General features: G+C 45.7%; 1 protein-coding gene across 1 annotated transcript; it reads left to right on the forward strand.

Annotated features, from left to right (window-relative positions):
- Nucleotides 1–11794: 11794 nt before the first annotated feature.
- On the forward strand, nt 11795–12988 carry LOC115314027 (intracellular coagulation inhibitor 2-like). Its single transcript, XM_040211867.1, has one exon. The coding sequence runs from the start codon at nt 11795–11797 to the stop codon at nt 12986–12988; it is 1194 nt and encodes a 397-aa protein (XP_040067801.1).
- Nucleotides 12989–14155: the final 1167 nt, after the last annotated feature.

Genomic DNA, 14155 nt, shown 5'->3' on the forward strand with positions numbered 1-14155 from the left:
TTGGTGATCACTAGTGCCCTCTCGTACTTCAGTAGTGATTTTCAAAGTGGTGAGCAGCTGTGCGACTCTACCACACGAAAAGGCACATTCCTGACTGGATGTGCCTTTTTAATGCGAAAGCATTATATGTTTATGGAGCGGAAAATCCGAGTTGTACCAAACGTTTACAGAGGAATAAAAGAAAGAATAAAATGTGCTTCCACGGCTGAGATTTGAACCCAGTGCTGCTGTGTGAGAGCCGGGCATGTTAGCTGCTCTGCTATCTCAGCCGCTTCGGAATGCGACATTACTCTCCCCTCAAAAAGAAGCTTGTCCCATTACAGCAAAAGACGGCATGTCTTTACCCATTCTTCGTCCCTGTTTATCTGAGGCTGTTTTTTCATCATGTTTGACGGCATCGGCGTTGATGTGCCCGAAAGATGGTCATAAAAATATGTCCTCGGTTCGGTGACATCACACTCCACGTGACGACATGACGTACCATGATGTGCGACGCCGTATGATGTAATGTAAAACAAATATTAGAGGGGCCCTACATGGATTGAATGCGAAAGCATTGCCATTCCTAACAATAGAGGAAAAAAAAAAAGGAAGTGTCGTAAGGAATGGCAATGCTTTTGCATTCAATCCACAAAGGGATACCTAAGTGCCCCTGTTATAATTTGTGTTGAGTAGAGCTCAAATAAACGCCGTACGGTGCAGTATATACACGATTAAGTTGCTGCTAGTCGTGAGGCTCAATGTTTTGCACCAACAATACCATAGTTTTTCCTCGGTTGCGACGAAGCGCCACTGCGCTACGAAGTTGCTAGAAATTTCTGCATATGCGACCGCTTTTTTCTGGAAACCTATGGTGACCTGCCACTCACTTTTGGCCAAAGAACAGTGAAAATACCAGATGTGAAAACAGCCATAACAAGCATTAAAGAAATCAAGATGGGGGTCATAGCATTAGCTTCCCAACGTGGCGAGACTAGCACAGGATTTCTGTTACTTGCCGTTTATAAGACAGGAGTCGACTTTTTCCGGTCTGACCTTGAAAACAAAGTTTGGTTCGGCTAATTTTGTACAAGAAGGCCCGTGCTTTCCCATTTGTAGGGTCATTTTCTCGGTTCAAAATATTACACAGAGTCCTTCCCATAAAAATGCATGGGTGCCCACTAGGACTCTTCGAAATGATTAAATTAACTGAGGTCATGCTATACTCTGTTGCCACTCTAGAATAGCAAAGCCCCTCCCACAAAGCCCTTCACTCTTTTTAATAAGCAAACACTAGAGAGGAGGAGAGCCAAGAGGACACCGCCAATCATGGCGAGCAAAGGGAATTGTGGGAGGGGCTTGTGCTATTCTATAGTTTCAACGGACTATAACAAAAGTTTACAGTACCATGAAAACAAAAAGACCAAGTATGCACAGAAATATGCAGGAAGTGCAGCAGGGAAAGAATAGAAAAAACTGCAGCTGCAATATTTACCCTTTAAATTTCCCTCAACAGCACAGCAGAGACGACATGCTGGTCGTCAGAGCCTGGAGGGCCAACCCCTTGTACTGGGAGCACTTGTAGTCTGAAACAAAGAACAAACAAAAAATTAAATGCATGGACAATCCGCACATGCTGTTATTTCGCTTCATTGGCCGCTTCAGAGAAAGCAAGCATGCACACCGTTGTCCAACCATGTCAACTGCTAGCCGAATCTTCCTGCCGCCAGGATTAAGATATTGCTTGCGCTATAAGAAAAAAACAATTACACACTACCCAGTTGGCACGCTGAAAGTTGAAACATTGAAGAAACTAACTCATAAAACTTCAATGCAAGAGCTGCACCTCGTGGACAATACACAAAAGTATGTTCAGTGTAAACCTTGGTGCACTGCAAGGCTGCTTTACCTCAGCCAGTTTGGAACATCTGCAGTTTCAAGATATTATGCCTGAAAATTTGTGACAAATTAACTGGGTTAAAATTTTTTAATTGACACCCGGCCCAAAGATTTAGGAAGTATACTATTGGGATAATTTTTAACTTACCATAATTATTTTCGGCATCCTGAAGGTGTCGCTTCAGGGTCCAGTTTTCATATTGGATCCATCTCACCCTCACAGCTGCAACCGCACTGAAATGTTTGCAAAGTTTCAGGCAGGGTAATTAAACGTCTGCAGTTTCTCTCGAACACCGCTGTCACATATTTTGTCTTTTTTGTCATTTTGTTCTGTTTAAGGGTGGTTTGGGGGAGGGTCAATTGCGATTCTCGCACATGTTTACCTGAGCGCCAAAGGCATGAGCTCGGATGAGACTATACTCCCTTTCATACTTAGGGTGCAACGCTGTCAAAGCTACTGGCGCGAGCGTGGGGCTTGATCTCGTTAATTATTTGCACGCCTTCTCGCGCAAGCAAAAGCGTAGATGAAGCCACGTACCCGCGCCAGTAGCTTTGACAGCGTTGCACGCTAAGTATGAAACAGAGTATAATGCCGGCCGAGCTTCAAACCAATGGGAAGAGGAAGACAAGAAGAAGGAAGTGGGACTTGGAGCGTTTCAGGTTGACCAACCACGAACCCGTGACAACCGCATAGGTCATTCAACACAAGTCCCATACCACTTAAACACTGTGTCAAACTGCATTTTGAAGTCAGTCCCAATTCCAACGATGTATGAATAAAGACATTCATTTCGTGGCATGCCTTGAAATGAATCAAAGTGACGCAAGCTGGGAACACACTGCTGCTGCTTCATTTGGGAATAACTGCGGCCCTCGGCTTTATCACATCACAATTGCAAAATGAAAGAAAAAGAAAAGGCAAAAGGAACAACTTCTTTATCAATCTAACCGACAACTGTAAACCCAGTTCAATTCTAGAAAGCCAGGGGACCGACGTTTGTCCTTACAGTACAATCCAGTCCACTTCCATAACTCCAAAACAAAAGATGGATATCCTCTTCAACCATTCTGACTGAAAAGGAATATTGGCTCTGCATGAAGCGAATTCCAAGGAAGTCTAACTTCTGAAATGTAGTGAAGTATTATCAATGTAATCAATTTATAGTTGAACGACATCAGTACACTACTAAGCCAATAAGACATTTTCTAAAGCAACGGACTGAAAGTAGCATTAGGAATTCAATATGTGCTCTGTTGAAATAAGCTACAATTTCTTGGACCATACACATAATGAGTGGCAACTTTTCATTACGCTACACATAGATCTAAACATTAGGACAAATAAAGCAAACCCAACTAGTTAAAAAAAAAAATTCTAGCTTAATGAGAAAACGTGTGCCGAGAAAATAGGGAGTTTTAGAATATCGGGCGCTACTTTACCGCGCGTTACGGACGGCAAAATAGCGAGGATTGCGGCGAAGAGTTTTAGAACAGCGTTTCTCTGCCGGGGACCCCCCAAAACGCAAGCATCTCGCGCTTAAAACGCCACCAAGATGTCGCGACAGCTTTTATTTGAAAATTAGAACGTTTAATCATGAAAATTAAACAAGCTTTTTGTCCAGAGTAACATTTTTATAGTTGTTTTATACTCAATGCCGCATGTTTTGTTTTTGTCACTGCCAAGCTGCTCTGTTGTACCGGAGCATTGAAGGACTCTGGTTGTACTTACGAAGCCCAGACGATCCACTACCCAGGCATGCTTACATGTCTGCCACGATCGTAAGTACACGCGCCTCGATAGCTCTGAGCTGTGAATCCAGCGATCCGTGGCGTTTTTTAAACGCTTCGACCATACCGACCGCGGGCGCCGAGTGCGACTCACGCAGTTCCCGAGCGGGCGACGGCGTCGAAGACGCGATCAACGGAGACGTCGTGGGCGCCGCCTTTTGCGGTACCCACGCTATTATCGAGAAATAACGGGCCCCAAAGCTCGAGTCCGAAGCTTGTTTTGGGTCTCCGCATGCACAGCAGCGACTAGATTACTCTAAAACTCAATAACGTTCACTTCTCGTTCAACGCGTACAATGCAAACAAAGAAGTATGCTTACCAACTGCGTTGAGTTGCTCGTTCTGTCGCGTCGTCGGACTTCCGCGCTCTTCCTGAACATAATCATCACAGGAGAAAACTTCACAGATAGATAAACTTGACTAAATTAGCATATTTCCATGTCTAAAGGCATTTGCATCCCGCGACGCACCCAACGGTCCCAAAACTGGAGAAACCATGGCGGAAAAAGAAAAAAAACAAAGAACTGGTGTCGCTGTCGCTACCGATGGGGCGTCGAAGACGCGATCCTTAAAATATGAAACCGAAACCAGTAAAAGTTACAATACTGAAACCGAAACTGACCAAATCGCGGTAGAGGGGCGCTGTAAATAGGTCTGTTCACATGATGCATCGTGTTGGCGAATCTTGTGTCGCAAAACTAGGTTTCGGGAAACAGATTCCCCGTCTGATCTCGACCGAAAAAGTGGCGCGCCTCCGAAAAAAGTGGCGCGTTTCTCGCTTCTGCAGCAATTTTTCGCTGAAACCTCACCGACGCCCGTCAATCACCCAAAGGAGAAACGCGGACGCTGCCAATGGCCGCTCGATTTCGCTATGACGTCTGACCTTTGAGGAGGAGCGAGCTTTTGGAGGAGTCTGATTTTTGGCCGATCCCGTATCCGAGCTTTGCTGAAAGAAAACAAGCAAACATGGCGAGCGACAAGCCCCCCTATGCGACTAGCGGAGAAGCGGTGCGTACGGGCGACGAGTCTTGGTCCCACTCGGTTGCAGGTGTGTGAACGGCGCCTACAGTACGGATTGGGGGCGCGGTGCAGATTCGTCAACAGTCGCGGCGGGTGCAAGCACCTTATATAAACATGATGACTGGGGATGACGTTCTATTAGCGGTGTAAAAATGTCCGAAATGCTTCGAGATCATCTCGCGGTTTTTCCCGGGTTTGGCAGGACTAGTAAACCCGTTGAGCCGAATCTGACGAAATTCATTGAGTGGCATTAATAAAACAGGCTGTCTCTTCACACTGTGCGTACTTCATATCATTTTGAAGCGAAACGCTTGGTATTCCCGGTGCAGATGACAAGTGTTTGGCGAAATTCTCGTGAGTCAATACATCATAGGTTTCGCGCGTCGAACTCCACGTGTGAACAGGCCGATTTCGCGAAATTTTAGTTTCGCTAAACTGTGGCGCGTTGAAGAGATACATCGTGTGAATACGCCTTTAGGAGTAAAAGAGGGTGAATACAGTTATTATTTTGAGCACAGGAAATAAATCTGTATATCAGAACTAGCACCGACGCGCTATTTGTTTCGGGTGCAATGCAGTAGGAAGTAGATTTATTGATTTTTTTTTTATAACACTCATTTCAATGTGTAATGAGTAAACTCAAAAGAATTGCTATTGATTGGGTAACGATAAACCTCACTTGAATTTGTAATGAGTAAACTCGAAAGAATTGATATTGATTGGGTAACGATAAACCTTACTTGAATTTGTAATGAGTAAATTAAAAAGAATAGATACGGAGTGGGTAATGATAAAACTCATTTAACGATGAGTTTCTTATGAGTTTCATTTGACTCTATAAAAACACATTAGAAGCTCAATTGAAACTCATTGTTCATTTTTGTAAGGGTAGACAATACAAGAAAACATCAACGGCCGGGTCGTCGGGCACCTTGCAACCTTACATATCGAAACTATGCCAAACAAGTGGAAAGCTCGGACACAGACAACAGCATCCAGTTTACGCACTGATATGCCCTGTGATTAAATTTCAGAACGTGAAAGGGCATGTTTTAAACGTCTAGCAGACGATACCGTTGATACACCCGTAGCAGACGAAATACTCGGAGAGCGAAGGCGGCGCGGACGACCACCGGCGCAGCGGAGTGATACAAAAGTTCAGGCGAGATCGCGTGACCTATTGCCGGCGTGTGGTTGGCTCCGGCCACACGTAGCTTTGGCTGCGCTCGGACGGAAGCTGAAACGACGTGCCTGTCGTCGCATCCGAGGTCGCCGTTTGACAAGCTTATCTTTCTTCTAGGGTGCCTACATGTTTCCGCTCTGCTTTAGGGTGGCGCCAACTTCTTGTTACCCTTTCCCAGATCCTCTCCCACCGCCATTTTGACCCACTTCTTATTTGGTTAAACGTACACAACGTTGAATTTTCGTAGTTTCGACACACCGGCAACACTGTGAGGCCACTTCCGTTTCCGTTCATAAATGGAATCGGACGAGTCGGAGGCTCAGCGGGATGGCGGTCGTCGTGGCTGTCGCTCTCTTTATTCGGGTGTTTTATACTTTGAAGTTGCGACCAGGAAGTATGCGTTGCGTTTATCGAAACGTGAGTCCCCTCGACAAAATGGAACGCAACAGACCGGACCGGCATCGCACGCCGAAACCTCGCCGTCGGAACGAGAGCGGTGGGCGCTCCCTAGCCCTAACGAGGATTAGCGGAGTAGCGCGAGCGCACGACTGGCGAGTGTGACAAAATGGTCGACGAAACAGCGGAGGCTGCCATGATAACGAGGTAGGCAACACTGGTTTGTCGGCAACAGGTATCACAAACGTTTTCGCCACCCTAAACAGCGGAGCGGCGGAAACATATAGGCACCCTACTTTCTTCCACCTGGTTGCGGGAACCCCCACGGCAGCTTTGTTCCGTCCCCCACTCCCTCTCGAGGGAATAGCTCGCCCCGAGGCAAATCCCATTCCGACGACCCCTTTCCATCCTTCGCCGGCCCGTTCCCTCCCCGTCTCCCAGTTTCGGGAGAGAAGGTTCTTCCCTGCAGAACGTCCCGTTTGTACAGCGGCCTTGAAGTATCAACCTTCACCAGTTGGCCTGCGCCACAAGCCTTATTTCTGCAATGCGGCTCGTCTTTATCGAGCTTTTTCTGTGACTTCCACTGCGCAGAAAAACATTAACAACCTAACGCGTGTTTTATAGACCTACACACTGTTGACAAAGAAGTTCATATTTTGCCGAAACCAGGTGTGGTCAATGCGCGTGCGCAGAAACCCGTGTCACGTGACACGTGTGCGCAGGCGCACGCCTCGAAAGCAGCGCCACCACTGCTGCATTACGCATGAGGCGGGTGTTGGTTTACGGGTAATAAATGTCACGGAACAATTCCTAGCGCTAGTTACTGAAAGTAAACAAATCGTTCCATCGCCTCTTTTTAAAAAGAAAGATGCCTCCATCGAAGGCCATGTGGTACCCCCTCACATCGGCGACAGAAGGATGACCACCCCCAAAACATCGCGTTGCCTCTGTTTTTATGCAAGCGGTCCATTCGGGAATGTCCCGAACCTGAACACGCGATGACAGCCGCGAATGGGCTGAACGTTTTCGGAAAAGCAAAGATTAAAAAGAAAAAGAACCGGGCCGAGTGGTCTCGAACCTTTTTGGTCCGCGTGGCAGCAGCGTGCGTTGCCAACTCCGCCATGAGAGCAGCAATAACCTAGTTTTTCTTTTTTTCAGTTAGATTTAGAAGGAACGTATGATTTTTGCGTTATAATTGCAATAACCAATCATTTGAGAACAGCAACTATTTGTTAAATTTCTTTTAGTAAGTCAGATATATATTTTTGCATGCTCTAGGTGACTTTCGAAACAAGATGGCACAGGTCTGTCGCTGGTGAGGGGACCAAGGCGCTGTACTCCTAGCGTTACAGCAGACAAATCAAAGGAGAAACGTGATGTTCACGTCCGTCACTTATCTCCGCCTCGAAAAGAATTGACTCATAATCTTAACGGGCTTCGCACCGGTGATTTGGTTCGGGTAAGAGTTTGTTTATTATTCCGGGTGCCACAGCCCGAAGCTCGCTGCCTTGTTAGTCTCTGCCCGTGGAACGTCGGAACCCGCCCCTGATCGACCGAAATGTCAGCTTTTGTACCCACTAAGATAGTCGCGTGGACTATTGAGAGCTTTAGACATCGTAATGAAAACCACGAAGGCCGATAGAGACGCTGTCAGTCTGATTGCGTAGCCAACGCACTACCGCGGAGGGGGCAGGGTACCTGCGCTAGCTCGACCTGTAACGTTTACTACTAACAAAAGAAATAAAGGGAACCTACCCAAGGAATAAAGGGTACGTACCAGACAATGCAGAGGTAATCCTTACGGCGTTTATTTGAGCTGAATGACAAACAAATAGTAGACTCGATCGACGCGCGAGTGACGAGAGGAGTCCGCCACTAACAAAGCCGACGACCGGCTCGCACCGAACTCATTCGCCCGTACCACGGTCCACCCGACTTCTCCCAACTTCGAATATGATAAGAGCGAACAAGGGGGGAAAACTGTCCCTCTATCTTGAAAACAAGACCAGCTATTCATGCGAGAAGGGTCCACTTCGAAGAAAAGGTCGGGGGCATCCTCTTTTGAGTCAGCAATGCACGCCTAGCTGGGCTTTGCTTGTGGGCGAAGTCAAGGGAATCACAGGCGAGGTTCGCGGGTCTAGGCTTCTTTTTTCGCTACCTGAACTCGTGATGTGCGCAGTGTTGCCAGATGGTCCCACAAAAAATCACCAAACGTCTGGGAAGTATAGCCCAAATATAGCCGAAGCCGTAAGCAAAGTATAGCCAAAATAGCCAAGATTAAAACAATTATTTTCAAGCCTTTTATTGACAATTTTTCACACATATACCCCAAAACACGTTGCATCTCTTTTTAACCCTCAGATGCGCCGCACCTTGGGTACATTATGTCACTTATGAATTTTTGAAAAATATGTTGCGGAGGCATGAAAATCTGTGCAGCACTGACCCTTCCTTCGCACGTTTTCAGAAATACGAAAACCGAAAAAGACAGCTTTATTGTGAAGCCTGGAAGATTTGATCATGCAGTAAAAGAACAAAACACAGAAGCAGAACAGTAAGAACACTAGTAGTTTCAAACGAGAACCCCAGTATCTAAGGTCCTTAACAATATTTCACCCATCTATTTTCTTTGTGTAGAATATGAGTGTCCCCTATTCCGGTTCACCGCCCTTTCTTGGGTTGGGCGAAGACTGGAAGGTAGTCAATTGTTTAGCGGCGAAGCTGCGGACTTCTCGTTCTTAGGAACTTGGATGCCCAAGGATTCTCACAATGGGCACCAAACCATAGGTTCGAGTAGAACACGCGCTACCGGGCCTGTGGTAATAGTGAAATATGTTTGGTTTGCTCGACTGCGCTGTGGGGAGACCGCTTGAACTCTGCAAGCATTGATTCTCTGCGCATTGTGAAAACCCCATAGTTTGTTCAAGTTCGAAACGTTTCTCCTCCCTCTCTCTCCTCTAGACTGGACAAAAGAGAGACGATTTTTTTTGAAGCCGATAAGAACTTCGAAATTTAACTGGTCGACCTCAAAGTTTGACGTCGAACCTGAGGTTTCGACAAAAGTTGCAGAATCTTTAGAAATAGCCCGAAATAGCCACGCAGCCAACAACGCAATTTTGACGCCAAATAGAAAAAAAAGTGTAGCCCAATTTGGCTATATATAGCCCAATCTGGCAACACTGGATGCGTGCGAACGTCATGGAGAAAAATCTTCAGAGTGCCAAAATAGCAAAATTTTAGCTTTGGATCGTTGATTAAAGTGGATTGTGGATTGTGAAACAGGGTTGCCAAACGCAAGTCTCAAAACATCACGCATGATCGCCGAGAAACCGCCAACCGCCTCTCGGTTTGTCTGAACGGGGTCTCTCGCGAACCGCATCCGCAACCGCTTCGCGAACGCGGATCCACTTCCAGTGTGAATGAGCCATAACTCCGGACCAAAATTAAACAAAATTGGCTTGCTTTTGTATGTTTATACAACCTTGATGGTAGTACGCCTTAACAGGTGACCGCTAGCTTAACTGTAGATGAGAAATTTAGCCCCTGCAGTACAACCGCTAACCTGGGGTTTTAACGTGCATCACGCAGTAGTGATTACATGAACGCGTGCCGGTACGAAACTCACCTAGATCAAAACGGGCGAGGGCGCTGGGGATCGAAGCAAGGAGGTTCCCAGCGCAAGCTTTCACTACCGCCACGCGGAGCACCTTTTGTATCCGTGTGGGTTTCTGGAACATTCAACATAGAACGTTCCCGCGCGAAGAACATTCGTAACTCAATCAGACGACAAGGTTCTCGAACTTACAAGAATGTCAAGTTGAAAGAATAAATGAAAGAGGAGTCCGCTCCCTGGAATCGCACCCGGAGACTCCGCGCGAGAGCCAAGCGCGGTAACCATTCGGCCTCATGCTCGCTCGGCAAAGCGCGTGGCAATATCACGGATACATGTTACAAAACATTTCTCGGATAGAAATAAAGAGGTCGCTTTAGCTATAGTGACATCGCTGAATATCACGTCCTGCGGCACACCTTAGACGCATCGTTTACCTACAATCCATGTTCCCTATATGGGAAGTTCACTATAAACAAACTTGGGATACGGATATGAGTGAATGGATAACGAAGAGAACACACATAATAGCCATGGCAGTGGACGCACCTTCTTCAAGTAGGTTGCAGTCAGAAAGGCACTCAGCGTTGGGGGCGCTTTGTTGGGAATTTGAGAGGTCATCCAGCTTTTTGTTCGTTTCCTGTCCTGTTTTCTGCTTATCGATGTTCGCTTACAGACACTGTTCGCCAGGGCAATAAGTGACGGACTGAAGACAAAAAGAAAATAAACAAAAGAAAGTCTAGAAGTTCTGCCGTAAAAAATCAAATATACAAAAAAAAAAAAAAAACTCTGTCCACCTCTTTTTTTTTCATTTATTATTTTCTTGACAACCAAGTTTGCATTGTTGTCGTAGGTCGTTTCTCGGTCTGCGTCGCGCCTTATTTCGGCAATCCTAACTTCGCTAAAACCACCCATTTTGTTTGAGGTTTTTTCGGGGGAAACTCTAGAAAACAAAAGGCACCTTTGGAAACGCGAGGGGAAAACCTTCATTGTACAAACTTTTGGCTGAAATATGAGTCAGAATCGGCAAAAAAGCGATGTCTTTTTTCCCGAGCTCAACCAAAGTCACCGTAGCTAATCAGAGCTAGCAAAGGGATTTGGTTGCTCGAAAGAATGTTCGCGTTTGCTCGTGCCACGCCCACGCCACTTCACACCGAAAAACTCGGAAAATGGTGGAATGTCAGAAATGTATTTGAGATAATAAGTACGAGATACTCAGAAATGTAATTAAGATAGAGTATTAAATACTCCCGATCAAAAGTATTTGCAAGATACTTCAAAAAGTATTTTAAATACAGTATCTTGAGTCGAGTATTTGAGATAGGCACAAGTCTGACACAGACGCGTACACACACACACACAAACACACACACACACACACACACACACACACACACAAACACACACACACACAAACACACACACACTCGCGCGCGCGCGCACTAACACACACACACACACACAGCAGGTCATTTTTTGCAGTTATTGTGCTTGGAGTTCTATTTCTAATCGCAGAAATTTTCACCATTCAGCTTGTAAGTGCAATAAACACTGGAGTACATCTTAAAAGGTATCATAATAGCTCATTTAACGACACCTTAAAAGAAACGAGGCAAGCAAGTGTGAGCCATAACAAAAGCTCGGGAAAACTAAGTGGCAGGATTCGAACAATGATCACAATGTTATGAATATGGAATGAGTTTGAGGCTTGAAGGTTGCGTATGCTTATTTTTACGGATTCCGCGTATGCTTGGCAGATGAACAACTTACGAGCACATTAAGAATATACGTAGATGTGTATTGTTTTATTGGCTAGATATTCCGTTTGTTTCCACGACCAAAGATGCCCATTGTATATGAGAGAATAAATACACACAAAAAGGGACGTGGAAGAACCGAAGGGAAGTCCTCTTTTGATGATGCTTGCTCAAAAGGTTTTGATCGTCTTGTTCGTTCTGCTAGCGGGGGATAGCGAATGCAATGCTGAAGATAGTGACATGAAGCTCGCCCGTGCCCAGAATCGTTTTGCCCTCAAGCTTCTCAAGGAACTGTGCAGCGAAGAACCGGAATCGAACATCTTCTTCTCGCCGACCAGCATCTCCGTCGCACTCGCAATGGTCTACGCCGCCGCCAGGGGCAAGTCCGAAGCGGAAATTTCCATTGCTCTTGGCCACACCGCAGCGTTACTGCCTAGCAGAGAATCTACATTGGAGTCTTACAAAAAGTTTCTGGCAGAACAGCAGACTGATGACAATGTAAGTTTGATGATAGCCAACGCAGTTTTTGTGCAGAAGAAGCTGAAAGTCCTCAAAAGTTACCGGAAGGAGCTCGTTGACATCTTTGCGGCGATGTATCGGTCGGTGGACGTTCGGGGAGAAAAGTCTGCCATGGAATCCGAGGTTAACGAGTGGGTAAAGAACAAGACCAAAGACCAGATCTCGGGCTTCAAACTTCCTGCAGGCACCATAACGGCGCTTCTCAATGCCATTTACTTCAAGGGGCAATGGGAGACCCCTTTCGATCTCAAGTATTCCTTCTCATTTCCTTTTTACAACAAAGGATCTGAGGTAGTGATGGTAGAAACCATGTCGCGAGACGGCACGGTATTGTTCACCTCTGAACCCGGCCTGAAATGTGAAGCCATAGAACATCCTTACAAAGGGGGCAGACACAGCATGATATTCGTATTTCCCAATGAAAAAAATGGACTTGCCGAACTTCGGCAGGCCATAACTGTCGAGAGCATAGAAAAAATCCTGAGAAATTTGAAAGAGACGGTTCTCATGTTTCAACTTCCTAAGTTCGACTTGAAAACGGAGTACAACCTCGTTCCTGCCCTGAAGAAGTTGGGTGTGGGCTCCATCTTCTCTGACGCCGATCTGTCGGGAATCCCTGGCGGCGAAGGGCAGGTGGTAACCGAGGTCCAGCACAAGGCAGCCATTGAGATCAACGAAGAAGGCACGGTGGCCGCCGCCGCAACAGCAGTGCGTGCTGGCAAAAATCGTACACAATCCTTTGTCGTGAATAGACCTTTCCTCTTCTACATCTGCGAGAAGGCTACCGGCCGTCTGCTGTTTTTGGGAGAAGTGCACGCACTCCCAGCCATTAAATAAAAACGTCCCTGGGTTGTGAATGGTCTCTGTTACACTGTTATTTTTGTGACGTTAAGACATGCTTTGATATAGCAGCATCGGGTCGTTTAGCAGGAGTATAGGACTGGGTCTATGTTAAAGATAGCATTTCGATACTTTCTGGTTAGGAATGATTATTGTTATAGTGGAAGAGATAAAACGTTTACAGCGAAGCAATTACGCATTTAAATACAGTCTAATTTCACTAACCTGAGGAGGCGAGTTGGCTGCTGTAGAGCCCCCTAGGTAGGCTATAGCCCATACTCAGACTTGTACGCAACCTGTTTCAAGTAAAGAAGTTACTTGCAATCTCTAACATTGATCAGTAATTTTGTAAGGGAACAATCACATTGTTTACAAAATAATTGTAAAGTAATTTTCTTACTTATTTACGTAAGGGAATGATTGTAATCTGTTACATTTTTTTAATTTACAAAAATAACGTGGGCATATAAAATACAAAACAAATCGTGTCTAATTTGTTTTTTGTAAGGGTAAGTTTTACCGAAATCGCACTCTGACCTGAAAACACACAACGCAAGGCCTGTGGTTCTTCAGATGCCTGAAAACTTTCTTCCCGTCACCTAAAACCTGGACTCAACTCTTTTTTATTTTATGGCTTGGTGGTTTGCAAGTCGTATGTCGTCAGCTTGCGCTCCCATGGCGATGGAAAGGGGGAGGAGGGGGGAGCACACTGATACAAAGAACCGGATTCTCGCTGCAAAACAATAGTAGGCACCCTTACAAAATCAAAATGTTTCTTTCCAACGAAAAAAAAAGCTATCAAAACACAAACGAGCTGGTAAGAAAAATCTGTGCACTCCTTTTTTTTTCTTTTCTTTTTGCACATCACTTTTCTTTTTTTTTTTGCTTTCAAAGGTGCTGAGAGAATACAAAACGATCATCAACTGCTCGCCTTCCGAAAGCCCGAGACAGTTACCAATGCCGTCCTCGGCATTGGTAACTTGAGCTGCCCTCACTCACACTCACGATCACCCCCTTTTCCCCGCAACAGAACTCACTCACAACAGCGATGTATTCAAAACAGGGTCGTCACAGACTTTCGCCATCACGATTTAACGCGCCACTAAAACTCGCTCACACTAACATCACGATGTATTCAAAACAAGGTCATCACAAACACTCAGC

This window comes from Ixodes scapularis, unplaced genomic scaffold (genome assembly GCF_016920785.2).
Source record: "Ixodes scapularis isolate PalLabHiFi unplaced genomic scaffold, ASM1692078v2 PGA_scaffold13__105_contigs__length_92229423, whole genome shotgun sequence".
Lineage (NCBI taxonomy): Eukaryota > Metazoa > Arthropoda > Arachnida > Ixodida > Ixodidae > Ixodes > Ixodes scapularis.

Excerpts from the sequence above, each read along its gene's own strand:
- LOC115314027 (XM_040211867.1), top strand. The coding sequence starts at position 11,795 with ATGCTTGCTCAAAAGGTTTTGATCGTCTTGTTCGTTCTGCTAGCGGGG.